Below are 23325 nucleotides of genomic sequence, written 5' to 3' on the forward strand. Positions count from 1 at the left end.
ATGGATAACTATAGGAGCTCAGATCATTTGTGACAGTAACTCCATGACTGTCCTCGTCGACCGAGTTCTGCTGGCCCCGGGAGATGGAGCAGGGGATGTGTACCTCGTGGATGAATCCTGTCGTGGCTACGACCATGATAGCGTCAAAGTTGCCGTGTCAACCACATTCGATCGCTGCGGGACCAAAATGGAGGTACCACATTAAAATTTTACATCATTCGTCTTTGCATAATTTTGCTTTCACTGTTGCTCCCCATCACCTGTCTTTTTAAGCGCTAACTATTATGCAACAATGTGCTTAGCCGATATTGCCAGCTTAGCCGATATTGCCAGCGACATTTTTATGTTGAGCAAAGGACACCATGTCTTATGGTATCATGGTATTAAGTTACACTCAGAGAGTGGATCTATTGAATGGAACCCATCTTTCCTTTGCAGTGTATTCTTCTGTTCATTGATTTTCAGTGTCGACTGCATGGAAACAACAATGAAAGATGTATATAAAGAACACCCACACACCATGAGATGTTGAGTTATTACAAGGCTTGTTCCCCTGTGCTATGGTCTTATGATATGCAAAGATGCATTCTTTCCTCTGTATTATGATGTCAATAAAGCTACGGTCACAAAGGTCGTACGAATGTCACTGTTCGTACGAATTCTGGAGTTCGTAGGGATTCGTAGATGGGGCACAGATTCTTACGGCCTTAACGAATTTCGTACGAACGCTGTTTAATTCGCAAGAACAAATTGTGTACCTACGCCTTACGAGTCCCTTACGAACGCCTTACAAACTCGAAGAGTTGTTCGTAAGAACGCCGTACGAATCTCTGTTCGTAAGGCATTCTTACGAAAGACGTAAGAGTCCTCTATGAACAACTTAAGGCGTTCTTACAATCATCGTAAGAATTTACGGCTTCAAAAATCGTCTCTCGACACTGCAAAATCTTGCGTAGCTGTTACGATGTTTGTACGACTCCTTACGAAGATAGGGTTTCGTACTAAGTTTAAAAAAAAATCTTGGACAAGACCATCGACCAGGCTACGAACTTACGAACGGTCTACGAACGGTCTACAAATGTTGGTTTCGTACGGCCTTCTTAAGAGATCTTACGAAATTGTCTACAAATCGTTCGTACGGCGTTCGTAGCAGTTCTTAATGGTATTTGTAACCGAGCCTTAACCCTAACTAGGCCGGGGGGGGGGGGTTGGCCTCCGAGACCCCCCCCCCCTCGACGTTTCGCGCGATGTATCGCTATCGCGTGAAGCTATCGCCGCGACGTTTCATGACTTTTTTCTTTCGAGTCTCCCGCATCTTATGACACCAAATTTGCGATGCCCGGGTGCGCGGTTCCGAAGTTGCGCATAAATATGCACGTGCATGTCAGACCCAAAATTGCTCAAAAACGTGAATTTATGAACAATTGCAAACTGTGTTTACAGGCAAATTTCATAGAAGCATGATTATTTTGGGGGTTTATTGATCAAAATCAATTAATAACGCATTTTCTTGTTCGGAACAATGTCACGGACAAATTTCATCGAAAAAACAATGAAAAACATAAAGTCGAAAAAACAATGAAATACATAAGAAATTAAAAAAACAATAAAATACTTAGGAATTTTTTGTTCTGATTGTGCAATTTTTTTCTCTTACATATGCTAGACACTAAAAAGAATATTTACACCCAAAATGTGCCTGTTTTGAGCTTTATTTAGTGATTTATACCAAATTGTCTGATTTCATGCATCATTATGCATAAATTAGCATAATTTAGTGTAAATGATAATTTTTGAAAAAATTAACTTCATGGTACTTTAGATTACATCATAGGCAGTGCGTGTGCCAATTTTCGTCGCGATCGCGCGGTCGACGGCCGAGATCCGGAGGGGGGGGGGGGGGGGGGGCTGGGAGGCCCCACCCCGCTCTATCATCTACATAAATAGCCCGGCCTAGTTAGGGTTACGACTACGAAAGGCCCGGTAAAGCAGTCTGCCCAGCTGCTCTTTACATTCGATAGACATTTCATGTGAGAATGATACGATTGGATATCATGGTGCAAGGTTCTTGCGTGATGAGATAAAGTGGTTATAGAATGGTCATCAGGGCCATGTGGAGTAAATCTTTGACATTAAATAAACTGATTTTCATTGAAGATTTTAATGTCTGCATCAGGATGAAAGTTATTGCGTCAGTCGGTGATTTGATAGAGTGGAATCAAAAGCATGTTAAAACCATCACTCAGTAAGCACGTTAAGCCAATGTATTTAGTCTTGTAATATTCGTGAAATCATTGAAGTACCATCTTGAATTCCGAAACGATAATCATTGGAGAAAAGTGAAATGTTTCCACGCTGTCATATCGACTCTCCTTACGACTTGTTTTGTTTATCTCTCTGCACGTCTTGTTACAGGAAACTGAGAGCACGTTTACGTTCTCAAATGTGGTGACTTACTTTGTGCCCAAGTCACTTGGCGGAGAAACGATCACTAGAGAAGAAATCGCCCATGTTCCAGTCTCCTGCACCTTTAATCGACATACCATTCTTGGAGGTAGTTCGTTCCAACCACAAGTAGGCGTGGTTTCCTTTAGTGAGACGGGATATGGAAACTTCTCCCTAGAACTCGCCCTCTACGCTGATGAATCTTTCGACTCCCAGAACCAACCTGCTGAAGACACCAAAATTCCTCTTGGCGAGTCCGTCTTCTTCGGCGTTAACCTAACTGCAGTAACCGATCTGACATTGCTCATCGAATCTTGCTGGGCCACACCTCACCCTTATCCATTTGACCGCAGCAAATATCTCATTATTGATAATGGGTAAGAAGGATTTCACGTAAAAACTACTTAAAAACACTGGATCTATTGTCAGTATCATAAGCTTCATTGCCTTTTTAGATTTCATGTAGTAACGTCAAACCACTCTTCTTCTCCTACAACTAGTTTGACTACAGCTCATTTTAACACATTTATAAAAGAAAACCAAATAATTTATAGTAAGCATTACTCTAACAAAAACGGACTTGTTTGACGCATAGGATAACGTATAAATCCCTATTATAAATTTATTTTGACATTTCGGTACACATTGATTATAAGGGGTCATACCCCATCGACTTGTAAAAGGTTTGATTCTGTTATAGAGTCATGAATTTAGCCAGAGATCTCTCCCAGGCTAATGTTGACAGGAATCTAAAACTTCACACCCACGGGGCCACATTTAAGTTTTAAGGCCTACACTCATGCACGCTACTTTACTTCTCTGATACCTCACAATTTCTTGTTTGTATTCCATTTGTTATCGGCCAACTTAATAATCGAATATCCCTATTAACTTCCCGTTGGGTTGATTCTTATTTTAAATCTGATCGTAACAGATGTGCAGTGGACTCTACAGTGCAGTTTTACGATGACGTCATAAGGAATCCTCTCTTTTCGTCCTTCTCCGTGGCTTCATTTTCCTTCGTAGGGGACAATGAGCAGGTATTGCCCGCCGCTTTTTTTTAAGTTGATACAATATACTTTGTAACAAAACTCATTTCCTTTCATTTTTTTAATCATTTAAAATTTTCATGTGAAAATTCAATTTGATTCACTTTCTCCTCCTCCCCCACACGCACAGATTAATAAATTAAAATGTTCTTGTTGATAGCATTGGCTAAAATTCTTTAACTTGTGTTTATCTTATTTCCATTCCTTATTTATGAAGATGAATTGTGGCATAAACATAGCATAGGGCCTATCTGTGTAGATTTGTCATAAACTAAGTATATACTACGAACAGCTGACGAAGGCAAGTATTGCAGGTTATATCTTGAATATTTTTCGCATTCATTCGAGTGTTTAAGTACTGTCTCCTGTAAGTAGAAGACCTTTTGTTTGTTTATTCACAAATTGATTCACCATTGTTTGCAGTAAGTGCCAAAAGATGTCTTTCGATCACACAAGCACCACTCTTTCGACCACCATGAGCAGCTCACAGTAATAAATATTATTGGCATAATAGATCTGTAACTAAAAGCTCTACGAAAAAAAAAAAACACGAAAAACTAGCAAAACTTCCATAAACTCTGAAAAATCACAGAACTTATATATTTGATCCAAAATCCTCTTAGCCTGTTAAGAAGAAAATATAATCAAAAATGTTTATGTAATTAAAGCTGAAATGGAGAGGGCATTGAAATCCCCCCAAAAAGAATGTCAGTTTAATCACCGTAAACCCACTCTATTTGAAATCTTTGTTTCTTCTTTTTCTGCTTCTTTTTCTTCTTTTTCTTCTTTTTTGGGAAACATTGAAAAAATTAGGCCTTCTCTTCTCTCCAAAGACCCTGGCTAGGACACACATTACAATGTATTGTTTTTCTTTTGTTTTCCGTTATGATAAGTTTTTAGCATACATATAGGCCTACATTCCAGGTGTACCATCACAGAATATCATGCCTATTACACGGCGAGTATAATAGTTATTTCCCTTGGGGCAATGTCTGATAATGTCACATGTTGGCAGCTAATCAAAACGGTCGTATCATTGTTTCTCAGTGTTCACTACCGGGTGTACCCCTCCCTTTCTTCCCCTCTGTCTCAATAGGTATTCATGCACTGCCAAGTTGTGGTATGTGACAACGAAGATCCGGGCTCCCGGTGCGAGCAGGGGTGTGTGGGTACAGTAGGGCGTGGCAAGAGAGCTTTGGGGGCAGGTTCCAGGGGAGCCAGTTCGCTACCACACACCATATCAAATGGACCTCTTACCCCTGAGGGCTCTTCAAGGAAACAAGAACATGGACTTACATCTTCCGAAGCTCATTCTGGTAATCCATGATTTCAACACTACTAGTAATTATATTTCCGTCTGTATAACACCTGTAATAGATTATTGTAATTCGTTTGGTTGTTTGATATTAGTCATTTATCCAATTTAACTACACTGTACTGAATGTACGTCATCATTCGTGTAGTAATTATTGTAGCTCATATATCGTGCAATCTTGGCTCTATACGATTTGCTCCATTGCAAGTAAGCCGACTCAGAGCCAGGCCGGCACACTAATATATTTTCCTACGTAAAACGCTTGCGTTTGCAGTGTGTATGCGATCTTTATTGACGGACAGCGCGCTGGCGTCTAGCGCCCAACACTTTCTCTATCTCCGATCTCACACTTTATCTCTTTGTTTCTGAATTCATAAAACATCAAATGACAAAGATATATTTTAGGTGTTATGTAAAACAAATGATTAATGCTTTTCATTCGTCAAAGGGACAGATATTTCATTCGGTAAAAGATGAAATTAGTGATCCATTCAACTCGGATGCGCCTCGTTGAATGGATCATTTTCATCTTTCACCTCATGAAATATTCTTTCCTGTCCATTTCACTCATAACCATTCTATTAAATTGTACAAAGTCGAACTTTCGCTCTTTATTACTCCCTCCCCCCCCCCCCGCCCTCTTCATATGCATCACACATGATGTAATTATGGTATATTAGGCCTATGTACACACATACTACACGGGTGTATATAGTATAAATGACATGGAAAGGGGAAGACAGCATTGATCAGCGGTAGCTTGGATTCAACTCCGGTCTATTTCACCAGGTTTTCGATGTTCTACAGACCTTCATTTGGGCTACACAAAAATGATACATAATTTATGACTCATTGATAAAGTGTACATGATGATAATGGAAAAACAAACATTTGATGAATTTCTATTAGAAGTTTGATATAATATATCTTTATACATGTAGGTCCTACATTAATACACTGTATACGAATCAAAACTGATCACAGATTTTCATAAAAGCTTTCCAAAATCAAGAGAGTATTCCTATATGAATAGTAAAACACAAATCATGATGTATACAACTTGATAAATATCATCATAAAATCATGCATAAAATCCAAAGGGTATAACAGGCGTGTTTGCGTTACATTTTAGCAAATAAGTCCTTTCAAACTCGAAAGATCGTGACTAAAGACAGCTCATACAAGCGAAGATTAACCAGGCTATAGATCACGCGGGTCTCACAATTGAATTGATTGATCTCGTCTGTTTCTTATAGTGTGTGTGTGTGTGTTTTTTTTTTTCTGTCTTACTGCTCGTTACCGGGATGGTGAAGGCCTCAGTATGTTATGAACATCACATCCTATATGCCGGATCATAAATCCTATTTTACTACAGTATCTACCTCGTTATGACCAAGAGGTGGAAGATCGCTCTTTCCATCTCCCTGTTGTTTACACTAACCGATCTAAAACTCTTTATCTACCGACGGTGGACACTAAAATATGTCCGCAGGCTACCGTGTTTTTTTTTTTTTTAAGTTATCTTTTAATGGCCTAATCGGGAACTAAGATTCAAAATGGACTCTTTAAAGGGATGGTACAGTATTAGTGGAGATGAGAATTGGGTTTTTAAGTTTTTGCGAGATACCAAGAAAACACTTATGAAATAGTACAGAGCGTACCATTTTAAGATGAATTCAAAGTTTATTTGATGAAAATCGGGTTTAGAATGGCTGAAACATCCAAAAACAAAGTAAAACAAAGCGATCGTAATAAAATATGGGTCCCACACTTGTTTTGGATATCTCAGCCATTTCAAAAATCAATTTTTCATCAAATAAGTATTGAATTCTTAATGGAATTACATTCTCTTTCATATTTCTATTTCATAAGAGGTTTCTCATTATCTCAGCAAAAAAACAAAACGTTAGAAACCTGAAATTAGGTCCCAACCAAAACTATTGTATACAATCCCTTTAACGTTTCCTTTTATTTCGATCTTATATTATATTATTTTATCTTATAATAATATTACCAGAAAAAAAAAGAATATAATGTCGAGCCCTGCATACCGATAAGCGACCAACTTCTTCTCCTTCTTCTTACATAACGATACTGTCCATCACCCGAATTCAGAGGCAACCGAACAGGGGGTATGGCGATATTAATGGTGTATCTAGTTCTAAGCTCAAAGTTAATAACTTTGCTCTTCAGTCCTGAATGTGGGGAACTATACAATATACCCTCTAAAAAAATCGAGTGAAAATTTTCACTCTTAAAGGAGTGAATACAAAAAAAAAGAGTGAATTTAGAGTGAAATTGTAGTGAATTTCGAGTGAAAATGTTCATTTTCACTCATTTTGGAGTGACCTCAGGGATCACTCGAAGATTTTGGAGTGATCCCTGACGTCACTCTAAAACGAGTGAAAATGAACATTTTCACTCAAAATTCACTCCAATTTCACTCAAAATTCACTCTTTTTTGTATTCACTCCTTTAAGAGTGAACATTTTCACTCGATCTTTTTTAGAGAGTAGTGGCTGTATGATTATTTTAGGCGAATTTCTGTACGATAGGTACATGTAGCCTGAGAGTAGTTTTTCACTCAAATTGCTCTTCTTATGTGTCATTAAATGTTTTGGATGGTATATTCATATCTTTTTTTATACATGTACCTCTCCATAATTTCTTGTGTTTCTTCTAGCATTCTACTGTCAGTGTTTTCTCTTCTGTTGTCAGAGAACAGTGGGGACGTAAGACAGATGTTCCTTGTTGGAATATCCGGCATCTTACTTGCAGCTGGGTCGATGATGGCATACATTACTCTGAAGAAAGATCGACGATCTGCGGGATATCGGCGCCTGCCCACGAAAGAGCTGGATGAAGGAGTTTAAACGAGTCATACACGAGTTGTTATCTCTTCCTTCCCGAGAGGGAGAGAGAGATAGGCCGTCATTATCCATAGCGAAATGTTGCACGTCATTATATAGATTCTCTTTTAGGTACCACTTATAGTTTGAGCACATTTTCTTACAATGTCGGAATGTATGGCTTAAACAGTTAGACTAAGAGCAGAAGAATGGAACGGAATTGTTTTTTTCATTTAAACAGGACTGCAATAAAGAACTGGATCTTTAAATTGTCATAGGTTTTATCAAATATATAGATAGTGGTTGCAATCACACATCCAGATAAGCTGAGGAGACTATGACATGTATGACATCAACTCTGTCGACTTGGTATTATGATTCAAAACCTTTCCCCCTCCAACGTCATTACACACATCATAAACAGACACGCACACGCGCGCACACACACACACACACAATAATGTATGCATCGTACTGTGACACCATCAAAATTCATGTATAAGATGCTAATTTTCAATAATGTGAGCCAAAGTTCGTATCAGCTGCTGCAACTCATTGGCCGTTGAACGTTTTTTAGTTTGTATCTGATGCGTGGGGGGATGGGGCGGAGTGCTCGTTGTGACTGTTTGGGCAAGGGTCATTCCCCCCCCCCCTTCTTGGAAATGGAAGAATTTCTGATGGAACCCTATGAAGTCGTGAGTTCTTTTCTTGTGCGCATGTGTGTGTGTGTGTTAATTCTTTATTTCTTCTTACCCAAAAGTTTGGGCGCCATGCTCCCCCACTCCCCGTTTCGAAATCCCTGTTACTCACAGGAACTTTCAACGCTTTGATTTTAGGTCCGGTTTTCTTGAAATCTACCATAACGGTTTGTAGTAAAGACAAACTTGAGCATGGCGAGTGACTGCACCGAGTACAGTCAATGAAAAAAAAAAAATACATCGCCTATATATTATGAGCATAGAGTGCGAATCTTCATTTCTTTTAGCGTATAGTTGACTTCGAGGATCTTATTTTCTTAGCATTCATAGCTTAGGTTACATTTGCTTCATGAAACAACATTCCACAAACGGAAGACTTACGGAAATTGTTAATTACCGTCTAAAACATAATGCATTGCAGTCAGCACGTGTTTACTGCTCTCCTTTGCTCTGCTCTGCGATGTGTGTGGGTTCTTTTTTACATTGTCATATAGAAAAACATATTAAAATGATGTGCCCATTTTAATCAAACCTATTGGAATAAGAGAACGATGAGAGTAATTATTTTACCAAATAATTTTCGTTACAAAGGAGTCTTACGTAAACTGAAATTAATATTTTGCACGGTATGTATAGCACACTCTTTTGGGGTGTATGCAGCCTAAATCGAACATTCTTTTGGAGGTCTAAAAAAAAAATTCACCAAATTCGAAATAAGCTGGTTTACATGGGAGAGAGAGAATTACTTTGAGGATAAGCACTCGTGTGAAAAATTGTGGATTTGTAACACTTGCCGATTTGCCCATACAGACACAATGTACCCGATGGAAACGGGGATTGACGGCTCTCCACCATAATAGAGTGATTCTTTCGAAAAGAAAAATAAGAAGAAGAAGAAGAAGAAAACGATTATAATTATGTTCATTTTCTACACACTCATAGAAAAATATTATTTCATGATGGATTGTAAGTAGTGCATGTTTATCAAGCAAACTAATGTTCATATCCATTTTGCTTGGAATAAAAGTTATAGAATGGAAGTTGCAATAGTTGACGTGGGAGCACAAGCATGATAATATGTGTTTCCTTTATTTACCAGTGATGAGTGGAGCATTGTGTATTTAGGGATGATATCCTTCCTGATTATGCTATTTCTCAGAGTAAAATCAGTTAGCTCTTTAGACTGGACATAACTTTACTCGGGTCTAAGCAAGCTTCCATCAGAAAATTACGCCACGTCTTGTAAGGCTTGTGAGGCTCATTCTGTTACATTCAGTGACCAAGATTCTGTGCATGTCATTTTTTTTTTCTTTGTAATAAAGATAATCACTTGCTATTGGGTATGTGATTACAAATGGATATTGCAGCATACCTGTGTACAAAAAATTTACATATTTCTAGGTGGTGAATTTTTGTGTGCAGCCTTTGACAGAAGTGGGTACTTTCTTTTGCTATCCAGTGTATAAGTATTATATACATTGTACATGCATATGTAATTGTATATACATTATAAATCAGGGATCGAGACTTACATTTTTTTTCTCTCTCTCTCTTGGCGGCCAGTATGGGCCACAAAACTCTTTGACTTTTAAATTTTGGTGGCTCAAATTAAAAGCAAATCTAAAATGGAATTTTGAATTTTAGCTACCCAATCGCCCAAATCGGCCCAGAAAAGATATTCTTTTTAACTTTAGTGGCCAAAACTCGATTTTAGTGGCCCCGCAGGCCAACGCCAATGTCGAGCCCTGCATAAACAAGACTCGACAAAAGCTGGGTGGTCCGGCGGCCCTGGGTCACCAGAAAGAGATCTCGGCCACCACTTTAAGATATGATACGAATGTTTTTGTATGATACATTTTGATGGTCTGATATTGGGCCATCGAAAACTGTGTTTGCATTACAGTGTATTTTCATGTGTTTGTATCACACAGCAAAGAATAACTCGCGGCTCAGTGCTTAATAACTGCACGTAGTTAAGTTACTATAGAATATTGAATAAATTCCTCACGATCGAACTCAGTATATTTTATATTTTACAGAAAAATTCGGCTAAACTTTGTTTTTGACTGCCAAATATAGGTTTTCCCATCCATTTTCGCACTTTTGTCATTCAATTTCAAAGATGTATTATTCAATTTCATCCCGAGAAGCACGTGGAACGCAAATCCTAACTTCAATTTCGTCAATTGTCATTGCAATTTGTTATTCGTCAAAAATACAATTTACGAGAGAAACTAAAAATATGTCGGCTTAAAGTTGGTTCACCATCAAAATAAAGAATCGACAACATCTGACTAATTTGAATGAAAAATTCATGAAATTGTGTGAACAAAGACGAATTTGATCTTCACATTCTGCGATCCGTCAGCGGGAGGGACGAATTTGAATGACAATCGACGATTCTGAATGCTATGTCTTCGAAAATGTTTGACGAAAAACGAATTACAATGACAATTGACGAAATTGAAGTTAGGATTTGCGTTCCACGTGCTTCTCGGGACGAAATTGAATAATAAATCTTTGAAATTGAATGACAAAAGTGCGAAAATGGACGGGAAAACCTATATTATACTCGGATTGCTTGTGTGTGTGTCTGTATCTGTGGTTTTGTGTGTGTGTGGGGGGGGGGGACACTTGTGTGTATGTTACCTCCTGAATGTAAAATATGAACGGTTACAGAACAAAATGAATAAATGACTGGAAAATCACACCGGATAGAGATATCCTCAGTATAACATTGACTTACCCCATAATTACATCCCTGCTAGATCTCTACGCTCATCCAACTCCGGTTCTCTGATATGGGCACACGTGCCTTTAGCCATGCTGCTCCCACCTTATGGAATAATTTACCTTCAGCCGTAAAAAAAAAAAAAAAAAAAAAAAAAAAAAAAAAATTGTTCGTCATCAGACTCCTTTAAAAGCAGTCAAAAACTCACTTGTTTAAAGCCTCAATTTGATTACTCATTACATGTATTTGATATTTGTATGTCCTTTATCTCCTTCACTTTCTCTTCCTTCCGCGCCTAGAGCACTCTGCAGAGTGGATTTGGCGCTATATAAATCATATCAATTATTATTATTGATTATTATATGAGACGAATATGAATGAAAATTTAACGAAAATGATTGACAAAAGACGACATCGATCCTGCTGTTTTGAGTGCTGCGAGTGAGACTGACGAATTTGAACTGTAAATGACATAAATGTATGCCAAATGACTACATTGAATGGACTTTATCTGAAAATGAACGGCGAAAGACGAATTTGAAAGTAAGATTGGCCTATTCCCGACATCCTGCGACGAAATTGAAGTAAAAATTTGTGAAATTGAATCAAAAAAGTTTGAAAATGAATGGGAAAACCTATATTATCTTTACAGTTGCACGTATGTATGAATACCCTATGTTGAACCATAGGCCTAAATCACTCAGTATTATTTTTTGAATATGCGGTGTCATGGGACGTTATGTTTATGTTTTATCAAGTTATTTCACTCATAATTTCTTTTTACTTCTTAGCCGAAGTAATACATAATAATAAGTACATTGCATTTGAAGCACTTTATTACACCTGCGATTTTTTACAAACTGAAATCTATATGGATAATTTAATTGGTTAAATATTTGGTTAAGATTTACTTTTGGGCCACTTTATCTCATTGTCAGACCACCAGAAATCAAAATTTGATGATTCCGATGGCCCGAACGAGCTACCACAAGAAAGAAAGAAAATGTATAGTGACAAACCGTAATGTAATTTACAAGGAGGTACAAGAGATGAAGCTAGGAGTCACAATTGTTTTATTCTCTCTGACCATTTGTTCGATGCAGCCAATAATTATGTATATATATATATATATATATATATATATATATATATATATATATGAATCATGCGTCAAACTAGATTGGTCTCACAAATATGGAAATTGATGAAATAAGAATGAAAAAATTCTCGACTGGGCATGTCCGGGGACCCCAGGTGATTTATAAAGAACTATATTAGAAGATTATACGTGTACTCTCTAAAAAAAATCGAGTGAAAATTTTCACTCTTGAAGGAGTGAATACAAAAAAGAGTGAATTTCGAGTTCAATTGGAGTGAATTTCGAGTGAACATATTCATTTTCTCTCGTTTTAGAGTGACGTCAGGGATCACTCCAAAATCTTCTAGTGATCCCTGAGGTCACTCCAAAATGAGTGAAAATGAACGTTTCCACTCGAAATTCACTCCAATTTCACTCTAAATTCACTCTTCTTTTGTATTCACTCCTTTTTAAGGAGTGAATACAAAAGAAGAGTGAAATAAATTTACTATTCAAAAATTATGTCACCGACGGGACAAGTAGGCGTCCACTCGGTATTTAAGTAAATACAAAAGAAATATAAATATCAAAGTGGGAGAGCAATTTTCTAAATCTGTTGTTCAAATTAGAAGACTGGGGGAGAAAGAACGACGCATTATTAGCGATTCTTTTAAATTGAATAGTAAATTTATTTATTTATTTATTTTTTAGATCTGAATAAAATTACAAAACAATATATTTTGGAATACAAGAATACAAAGAATGAAATTAAAATTTAAACCTAAAACAACGCAACACTGTGTTCAAGGTAGAGAGCTAAACCATCTCCATCGTGATCCAGGCGTTAAAACAGGAGACAGACAACAAAGTCCCTCTGACAAACTCCGTGATGGCGAGAGTATGCCTCAGCCACCGATATTAACTGGTGTTAAATGTGGTTTAATTATCCACAAAACAAACGAGAGTGCGGGGTGTCCGTTAACGTTGGACTCGGATCAGCTCAGTGGATGAAAGCGTTCTTTTGTTATGATTTCTTCTATGACAACAACAAACAATTGCGCATGCGCATTAACAAAAATACACAGAAATAAGCAGTAGTAAAGGGGGCATACGTGTTGAAATATTTTGTATCATAACATATATATACATGTATTTGTAGTTATTCATTTCCATATTCTAGCATTAAAAAGCAGAGTAATACAAGGCCAGTGTATAAAAATTCTTAAGATATGGGCTGTATAAAACAGAGAGAGAGAGCAGTACTTTAAAGACAACAGATATACAGTGTATACATGTATACATGAATACTGAGGGATTTCCCATTCAGCTGTATCAACAAGGACACTGCTGTTCTTCCATGGATTCCAAGAGAATACAATTCACATGAATAATCAACTCAGTAAGATGCACATATAAAATGACTCAATAAGAGTCAGTATGCGATATATGAAATTGAGAATTACAAGAAATCAGAACAAATATTCAACTTAAAAATGGTCTAAAGGATAAAAACTTTTAGACAACATAAGAGGGACCGGTCATGTCATACTTGTACATATGCCAAATATACCAAAGAAAGAATGCGTGGTGCACCGTTAAGCCTCTTACTAACCACACTTTGACATATCTTCACCATGAGAAAACATGATTTAACTTCAAAACAATTACGATTCCTCAGACCCTCACAGAATACAACATAATCATTTTCATAGAGTTGAGAGTTTTACTTTCTCAAAATACATTATACACACTGTATTAGAATCCATATCATCGCACAATTTGAAGACGTAATTCTCCTCATTGTAGTCGTAATGAAAGTTTCAGATCGGACAAAATCAAAAAGTCTTTGTGCGCACAGGAAACATGGATGATTTAATAGAATACATTACAATGCTATCAACAGTCCTGTCTCTGTTCATGATGGCTATATAAGACAACTACAGAGAGTGATGCATATACACATAGATGTACATAAAAAATGGCGAGTTCTGACACTGCTTTACAAAATTCTATTATAGAATATGTATCTGAAACTACTTCTCTTTTAATAAAACATTTCTAAAATAGTGCAATGGTTCCGGCTGCAATGTTTTCATTTAAACCTTCAAGAGATTTATTTATTTTTCATCGCAGACCGTATCTATTGCCCTCCTCTTTTGAACGTTATATCCTCATTAGCTCTTTGCACAGGCTGTTGCAGATCAGACAAGGAACAACGCTAGTGCAGAATCCTAGTCTGTCTTACAAATTTGCATCAAGACATCTTCACAGTTTCGGCTCTGGGTAACCTGAATAAAAATCTCATATATCACGCACTGCAAACTCATGCTTCAATGAAATTGGTATCTTATTACAGGTGTATTTCAGTTTCCTTCATCATAAAATCCTAGGTTGGACCATGAATGTCTACGTATCAAATCAGGGAAAACAGGAGCATGCAACAGTGAACCCATCTTACCTCGTTTGCACATGTTTGTACCACATGTAGGCTAAATCCTTGTCACACAGCCTCTGATAAAAGATGCGCAACAAGTATGTTTGATGAGGAGAAACAGCACAGACAGGCATGGATGGCTGCAGTTAATGACATTCTAATATCGTCGGTTGAGAATGATAAGGGCGTTAAGTTGCCTCTAAACCCATAGTGTTCGGGACAACTTAAGGCCCTTCTCATTCTCAACAGACGATATATGCACTGTTACAGAAATAGACATACCAGCGATGTGGTCTTTCTGCCATGCAGCCGAATACTGTTAGACAACCAGGGAAAAAAAGCATCGAAGCCCTCGAGCCCCTTTTCCATGAAAAGGCTGTCACTCCAAGAATGATTCAACATGGAGTGAAACTAGTGAAAGCAAGGACTAAGCACCTCAATTCACACTAAGTCCCTGTGTTTGTAGTGGGCCAACCACTCTATGACCTTGCAAAAAACAACAACAACAACAAACATAAATATGTGGTTATGCTATATGGGCTCCACATTGTACAGCGTAATGATTTTATGTTGCTGCATGGGTCAGGATGGCCTGGAGCCCTGGAAAAAACCCTGATTGTTAAGACAGAATCGGCAGCCACAGCTCTTCTAAGATCATCCAATGCAAAGAGAACAAGGCATGCACATCAAGCTACCCTTGTACATTGTAGTGCTTCACAGCCTTCTGATGCGAGCCTATGAACACAGTGGAACAAAGGTTACTCTTGAGGATTAGGTCATGGTAGCTTCCCAAGAGAGTCCATTATTCAAATTCTGCCTACCCGTACACAAGTATCAACAGATCATATTTATGTTCATACGGACACAAGAGGAGCAAAATTTGGAACTAATGGTTACTACCCTGGGGAAGCTGGTGCCACTGTACTTTGCTGTATATCGCCAGGAATATGGTAGGTGGATACCAATATTTGTCCGAGACCTGTAAGGTCAACTAGATAGCATCCAGAAAGAGTTTAATAAGGGGCATTGGCCAATAACTCAAAACAATCAACTCAAAACAATCATGGGTATTCATTATTTCCCATCGATCAAGCACACAAGCGAGCCAAAAAATGGGTGAAAGGAGTTGGTGGCATTATTGGTGCCACAGAGAACCCCCATATGCTGGAACGCTGGATCATGACTGGGCCAGAAATTACCCATGTTGTTGAAAAGTTCATGAGTGAGAATAATTTTAATGATGATGAGCTCCCCCATCATAAGGAAGGATATTTCCATCTAAGAATTGATTTCTACACCATGCCAAAGATCTGATGGAGGTGTTGCTGAGCAGTGGAAACCCTTTTGATGAGCACAGTGGATTTCTGGTTATATTAGACAACTTAGACAACAAGGTGTAAGTCTCCGCCTGCTGCAGAATCTGTCCACAAAGTTGAGTCTACTGAACAAGATCCGTACAACAACTTCAGTGAGCATGTGCCTGCCTTACCAATGACACACTTCTCACAGCATCGATCAAATGAAACAACTTGCTGTTGTTCCATTAGAATTTCAGGAAATTGGCAGAAGTTCTGGCAAACGACAACATGAACGAACTATTCTCATTCCTGTCCAATTAGATCATAGCAGAGTATTTCCCTGATGACAAGAGTGTCTATGTCACATCAGGTCATCAATTGCTCCATGCTGAGAACAGTTCACCTATGAATCAGTGCAACCATGAAGAAGCTGGCAAACGTGTTGTAGACATCTGCTCCATGCCCTCTAATCTTTGTCACTTGGAATGGTGTATAATGGAGACACTGATGCTGTCGTAATCACTCTGAGTAATTTCCATACATCAAAGCTCTGAATCCGGCTACTGAAATCTGGATCTCGATCAAAGTGATAAAGACATCTAAAATGATCTCCCTGAACAGTATCGCCACAAACCTGTGTACAACAACGTGTAAGACCATGGCCCCTTTACACGCATTCTTAAGGAGGACAGTACAATGTACATGTACTTCTTCCTTCAAGTTCGAGGGTAAGCGATCTTGCTGCATATTGATGCATGAAGTGCCGTCCCTAATGGAACAATTTGGAAGTATTGTTGACAATCCATTTGAGATATCGCCTAGATTGACAGAAGTGGCAACGAACTTTGTATACTGACAGTAGGCCCTACTTGAAGGAATCACATGAGGACATTCTCACAGAAGACTAGGGACATGGAGAGAATTCCTCCAAGCAGAGATGTCTTGTATCAACATCTGAAGAGAAGTGTCTTTCAATTGAGCATCTGGGCAACAGCCCACATGTCTATGATGCCTGTCAACAACCCAACGGACCATGGATAGAAGGAAGAGGATGGCAAGCTGCTTCCCGTTTGGACCACGCTGCCCCTTGCCAACGATGTTTTCCACCTGGATGTGAAGTGCACCTGCCTACATGCCTGCTCTTGTGCAAATGTGTTAAAACAAAGCTGAAGTGCACATGCCAGAATTAAGTAGCTGGACTAGAACAATTGCTGATTTCAGCACAAAAATAGGTATTATAGTGTACGGTATCTTCAAATTAAGCGAAGCTGTGAGAATCATGTTTGTTTACCCCGACTGTTTTGACAGTCAGGAATGGATCATAAAATTTTCTGATTTTCTTTGCTCTCCTCAAGTTTTTAATCAACACAGTTATTTACAAAATGCAGGAAATGGGCATTTACTGCACGAGAGGAAAACCCCGGGCAAAAGTGTTCAAGAACTATCGAAAGAAAAGGACAGTGCCAAAGATAGAGTGTAATGGATGTCAGAACACTAATATTCACAGACAAGGAATTGACAGTAACCTTCAGACATAAAACTGCCCTACACATCAGAGATAAGGTCAAGAGCATGTTTCCTATAAAGTATAGCATCTGTACGGGTTAAGTCTCCCCTTGTAGGCTGAAAGCATCAGGCCAAATTACTAGCAGGCTTAAACCAAGATATACTTTAATAACAACATGATTTCTTTTTGAGAATAGGTCCGGAAATGGGTCTATATTAACATACCTAAAGCCCTCATAAATCCTCTTGAGCATTATCGAAAATTCAAGATGTGGTCCAAAATTGCTGCCTTAATAAGCTTATTCACAGATTTTGAAACACAAAGCTACCAATCAAAATATTTGGGGTCTTCTTGAAAACCGACCTGGCCACAATTCTTATTGTGTTTCCCATACCTTTGAAAGTACACAACCAGAATACAATATCTAAATGCCAAAATACATGTTTTGAAGCATATGGAACTCAAAAGAACATGTATTCATGGATTTCAAAGCACAAAAGAACTAATAAATTGTTTAACCTCTGCTAGAAATCCAAAATGGTCCCGAAAATCGTGCTTAAAATTACCCCCATTTCCAGATTTCCTGAACATTTTCAACTAGGCAACCCCAATATACACTTTACATAATCACAGAATTCGAAGAATTATCAGATATTTTAAAATATTACGAGGCATGTTTATCTAGTTCTCTCCAAAATACGCAACTTAACACACAACTTATTTCAGTATCATTTTTTTTTCTTTATTAGACGTGTCCATCTGTACAAATCCTAAGCTGGATCCTGAGAGAAGAAAAGTGCTGCAGGAAGTACATCTTCTCTGTAGTACTCAGCATGAGAAAGTTCCTAAATCATTCCTGTCCATGCAGGTGATGAAATTGTGTACGCTCTTCAACTCGGCACTCTTCATTCATTTAGAGGGTAATTTTCCTAGCTTCCCTTCCAAAACCTTGTCTTCCAAAAGCCTGTATAGGCGATCAAAATCTTAACCAATTTCCCTGGGGGTGTCTCTAGGAATCGACAACAAGCACCACCTTGGGGGGGGGGGGATCTCTCAGTGACTAGGGGGTTGATGAGTTGTATAAATTAGACTAGGTTCTTACAGTGTAACTGTAATAGACTAGTACTAAGTACTCTAGCTAGGCCTAGGGTTACTTTAATTTACTGTTACTTGAGATGGATATAACCTGAACTGTCAATAGCAAGGAGTTAGCTATAGAAGTCACGCCAATATTTAAGTTGCAAGTCGAGATGAAAATAATAAAGGTCCACCCTTTGTGCAAATTTAGTGCAGCATGACAGATACAGTACATGTAATAAGGGCAAGATCTGTGCCAAGATGCAATCAGCATTGAGCATTATACATGAATTCCTCCCTGTACTACACTTTGGAGAAGAAAAGTATAAAAGCAAGCTTGAATACATTATCTTCTGTATATACACAGACTCGAGGCAGTCTCAGATCAGCTCTTCTGCATCTTTGAAGATATTGAAATGAACTGCAATAGCCTGCTAGCACTGAAGAGCTAACATGTAACCCCCACAGAGTTGAGTATCATAGTGTTGAAATATGATAACTACTGGTAGTTGCATGTAGTGGTTTTATTTTTGTAATAATGGTTGCTAAAAGGTGTATACACATTGTGTAGTACAGATGTACTACAATTATTATGATATGGTTCCAATACTAGCAAATGCCTGTATCAATGCCCTTTTGGCCTCTCCCTTTCTTAATTTGACTACACGTGTACTACTCTTTTAGATTGTTTTAGACTTTGACATTTGAGCAAATCTACAAATTGGTTATGATAGACAGATGGTCTTAGAAGTAATAGTGATTGCGATGAGGAATAAGAATATTTTCAAAATTCAAGAAATCACAATAAACAAGGTTGATGGCATAGCCAAGGAAGCAAAAGAAAAGAAGAAAGCATACAGTCTACACATGTGAAGTTACAGGCAAAGTGGTACCATAGACTCCACTCTCATTATAAAGAAGTCCTTGGGACCAGCAGTTTTCTTTCATTAAATCGAAATTTTGTTATATCCGAACAAACAAACATTAAAAACCGTAAAGCATATAATGGTGGGGCCTAAATTTTTACTCTATTGTAACGGGAATTTTGTTATAACCATGTTCGTTATAACGGAAATGCACTGTACTGGATTACATTGCTACATTCTTACTAGAATATGTGAGCCTTTTATGTCATCATCCTTGTTCAGTGTAATTTCCTTTGGGTTTTTTAGAGTATTGGTTTATCTGCTCAAGCACCACAATAAATTCCACAAATCTATATTATGGCTTCATTGATTTAGGTACTGCATGATGTGAAATTATGAAAACAGTCTGAAATTCCCTTTCAAGAGCATGGATAGAATATTCCTTTTTTTATTGATTTTCAAAAACAAATCATATATAACATTAAAACAATCAAAGCAAAAAATAAAAATAAAAATAGAAATAATACAAAACAAAACAAAACAAAAAAAGCAGCCATTCCAAGTATTTCACAAATAGCAGTTGTCACCCATTTTCACAAATCATCTTAAAGCAAAATAATGTAGGATTACGAGAGATGTCCCAAGCAAACCATAACCATCAGCCATAATTTTGAATTATACATAATACAAAATTATGGCTGATTCTGCAAAAACATGTAAAATACATACACATTGTATACCATCAAAACATGCCAAGGTTAAAACTACTCATACAGACCAATGTGAGATGTCGTCTGCAAAACTAGAAATACTATTTACAGATCAAATCTCCATTTCCTGAAATGAATCGAAAGTTTGTTATTTCTTTTAGCAATATTATACTCATGCTCCTTGTTGGCTGTGACATACGATTTATAACCTTTAAAGCTTGGTGGTTTATTTTGAAATTTACAAATATAAACATAATATTTAAGTAAAAGAAAAAGATATGTCAAAAATTTATCAGAATCAAAACCAAACATTTGTTCAAATAATGAAACATTTAGTGGCTTATTGATTTTCTGAGAGATAGCTTTAAGAGTGTCCTCCCAAATGGGTTGAACTGAAGGACATTGAACAAAAATATGAATATAGGTTTCAGGGGCATTCTTACAAAATGAGCAATTGGGAGAATCTTTTCTTTTAATTTTATATAGAAAGTTATTCAAACCTATAGCTCTGTGAAATAGCTTAAAATAAAAAGATCGAATACGTGTATTTATGGTACATAAAAAGTTGTTCACATGAACCTTTTCCCAATTGATTTCTTCGGACTCTTGGAGGTCACTCCAAAATACAGTCTGTCTTTCTGGATAACATGTTTCTTGTATTATACTGTAAGCGAACTTTGGATTTTTTGAGTCTTTAAAAGTTTTGCTTTAATTTCCTCAAATATTTTGTCTGGAGTTAAATCAGAGGAAACAAACCAATCTTTTGGAATATTTTTCAATAAAAAATTGTATTTCCGCCTGTCCTTTTTGCTAATATCGTAATCCAAAATCAGTTCTTCAAATAATTTATAACCTGGATGGGGAGGGTTGAGTAGATCACTTATAAAGACAATACCTTTGTCTAACCAATCTTCATACAAGAAGTATTGTTTGGATTTTGAACGAATACTTCTGTTAAACCAAATGCATTGACAAGAACCAATTGCAGAAAAAGCTGTATTAAATTCATCTTTAACAATTTTTTCTCTAAAAATGTACCATGTTTGAAGAGATTCGGCTAATTGACTTGAGCCTAATTTGTTCAAAATACATGCAGGGGGGATGTGCTTTCCACAATATGTGACCCGCTACAACAAAATGGTCCTAAAGTCGCGCACGGTCGAAGCCGTAAAAATCGAGTTTGAAGTTAGAGCATCAAAATTGGTCAAAACTTACGATTTTCTGAATTTGACATATTATTAGAGTCTGACATGTCTTCTATCATCTGTCGAAATTTTGAAGCAAAATGATGAAAGGAAAGACCAAAAAATAGCGTTTTTCTGGGCCATGTTTTTTGGCGTTTCAACGAAACAGAAACTGGTTCGAACATTTGGATTGAGCGCCACACATAGGCTCCGCCCCTAACAACGACCAGAGTGATCTCATTGGTCAGCTTGCTGCTTGCCGCTAACCGAAGCGTGAAGCTCGCACACTGCCCAGTCGACTAGTGCGTGCGGGCGGGTTGCGCTATGCCTGAGCATTTCGGAGGTCGCTAGGGCTTAACTTCTATTGTCCGGAGATGAATACTGACTTGCGTGTCTCTTGATTGTGATTGCGTCGCAAGGAGAACTTTTAGGGCGCTTTTCTCGAAACAGTGATTTCCCAGACGTCTTGATATGCTCTCATTTAAACATCGATATCTCCGCAGCCGATTATTTTTATAAGACGTGTTATATATCAATTTAAAGCAGAAAGATTAGGAAATTGTGTCATGCAATTTTCAAATAATCGACCTCACCCGACTTTAGGATCATTTTGTTGTAGCGGGTCACATATATCTTTTCTACCACTAAAATCATCTAAAATACATAATTCAATAAATTTCCATATACTTTGATAGTTATCATCAAGAAGCATTTTGACCCATGTCATTTTTTGTGCAATAGAAAACATGTATGGATCAATCATTTTTAAACCACCCAAAGAGTAATCATTACACAAGAGGTGTCTTTTGACCCTATCACTTCCACCACTCCATATAAATTTATATAGTATTGTGTTTATTTGTCTAAAAATTTCTTTGGTATTTTTATACATAATACCTAAAAATAATACAGAAGTTGAGGCAGCAATAGGGTCTTTATAACACAGATCTTCCCGACCAGAGATAAATTTCTTACACGCCAACAATTCAAAATATTTTCAATGGATTTAAGCTTTGTCTTGTGGTTAAGATCATACAGAATACTTATGTTCAAAGAAAAATGAATACCCAGAGTTTTAAAAGTAGACTTATTCCATTTAAGACCTTTCTCCGAAAATGGAAATTTTTGAGAACCCTTTAAAGAACCAATCCAAATTGCTTCTGATTTAGAGATGTTAAGCTTACAGCCAGAACTCTCAGAAAATGAACCAATAGTATCAAAAAGTGATTTAAACGAGTTTTGTGAACCGTCAATGAAACAAGTAGAGTCATCTGCTAGCAAAGAAATTTTCAAATCATTTTCGCCCACTGGGATACCTTTAATATTTAGGTTTTGTCTAATAGCAAGAGCCATAGACTCGATAACCAACAAAAACAGGTATGGGGATATAGGACACCCTTGGAAAATACCTCGTTCCATATTTATTGGTGAAGTCAAATGTCCATAATTTGAAACATAGCTTTTCCTACCTGAGTAAAATACCTTTATCCAATCAATAAATTTATCACTAAACTTAAACTTTCTCATTACCCGATACAAGTAATCATGCGAAACACTGTCAAAAGCTTTCTGAATATCAAGGAGAAGAATTGCTCCAGGAATTTGCTTTAAATCTGTATATTCTATTATATCAATAATTAAGGGAATGTTATTTCCAATATTCCTTCCTTTTAAAAAACCAGATTGATCTGGATGGATCAAATCCGAGAGACATTTTTTTAAACGATTTGCTAAAGTTTTGGCTAAAATTTTATAGTCTACTGTTAAAAGAGAAATTGGTCTGAAGTTTTTCAAAAAGGAATGATCTTTATCTTTTTTGGGAATCAAAGTAATGACTCCATTTCTTTGTGAACTAGACATTAGTCCATTCTGCAGGGAAAAATCAAACGAATCTAAAAGTAAATCAGAAATGTCTTTCCAAAACACGATATAAAATTCTATGGGTAGCCCATCCAAACCTGGTGACCTGTTATGTTTCATTGAGGTAATTGTATCATACAATTCCTTCTTTGAAAGTGGTTTATCAAGAAAATCCTTATCAACTTCATTTTATTGGGGAATTTCAATAGAATTTTAAAAAACAT

General features: G+C 37.2%; 1 protein-coding gene and 1 pseudogene across 1 annotated transcript in view; one reads left to right on the forward strand and one right to left on the reverse strand.

The window, feature by feature from the left end:
- Nucleotides 1-8056, forward strand: part of LOC140241093 (scavenger receptor cysteine-rich domain-containing protein DMBT1-like) — a 32688-nt gene extending 24632 nt beyond the window's left edge. The window contains exons 12-16 of the mRNA XM_072320860.1: nucleotides 15-193; nucleotides 2416-2822; nucleotides 3380-3485; nucleotides 4591-4810; nucleotides 7528-8056. Of these exons, the coding sequence (XP_072176961.1) occupies nucleotides 15-193; nucleotides 2416-2822; nucleotides 3380-3485; nucleotides 4591-4810; nucleotides 7528-7682 (1067 nt within the window). The 3' untranslated portion in view covers nucleotides 7683-8056. The remainder of the gene's footprint in view (nucleotides 1-14; nucleotides 194-2415; nucleotides 2823-3379; nucleotides 3486-4590; nucleotides 4811-7527) is intronic.
- Nucleotides 8057-20162: 12106 nt separating this feature from the next.
- LOC140240724 (uncharacterized) lies at nucleotides 20163-22660 on the reverse strand (annotated as a pseudogene).
- Between the last annotated feature and the right edge of the window lie 665 nt (nucleotides 22661-23325).

This window comes from Diadema setosum, chromosome 17 (genome assembly GCF_964275005.1).
Source record: "Diadema setosum chromosome 17, eeDiaSeto1, whole genome shotgun sequence".
Lineage (NCBI taxonomy): Eukaryota > Metazoa > Echinodermata > Echinoidea > Diadematoida > Diadematidae > Diadema > Diadema setosum.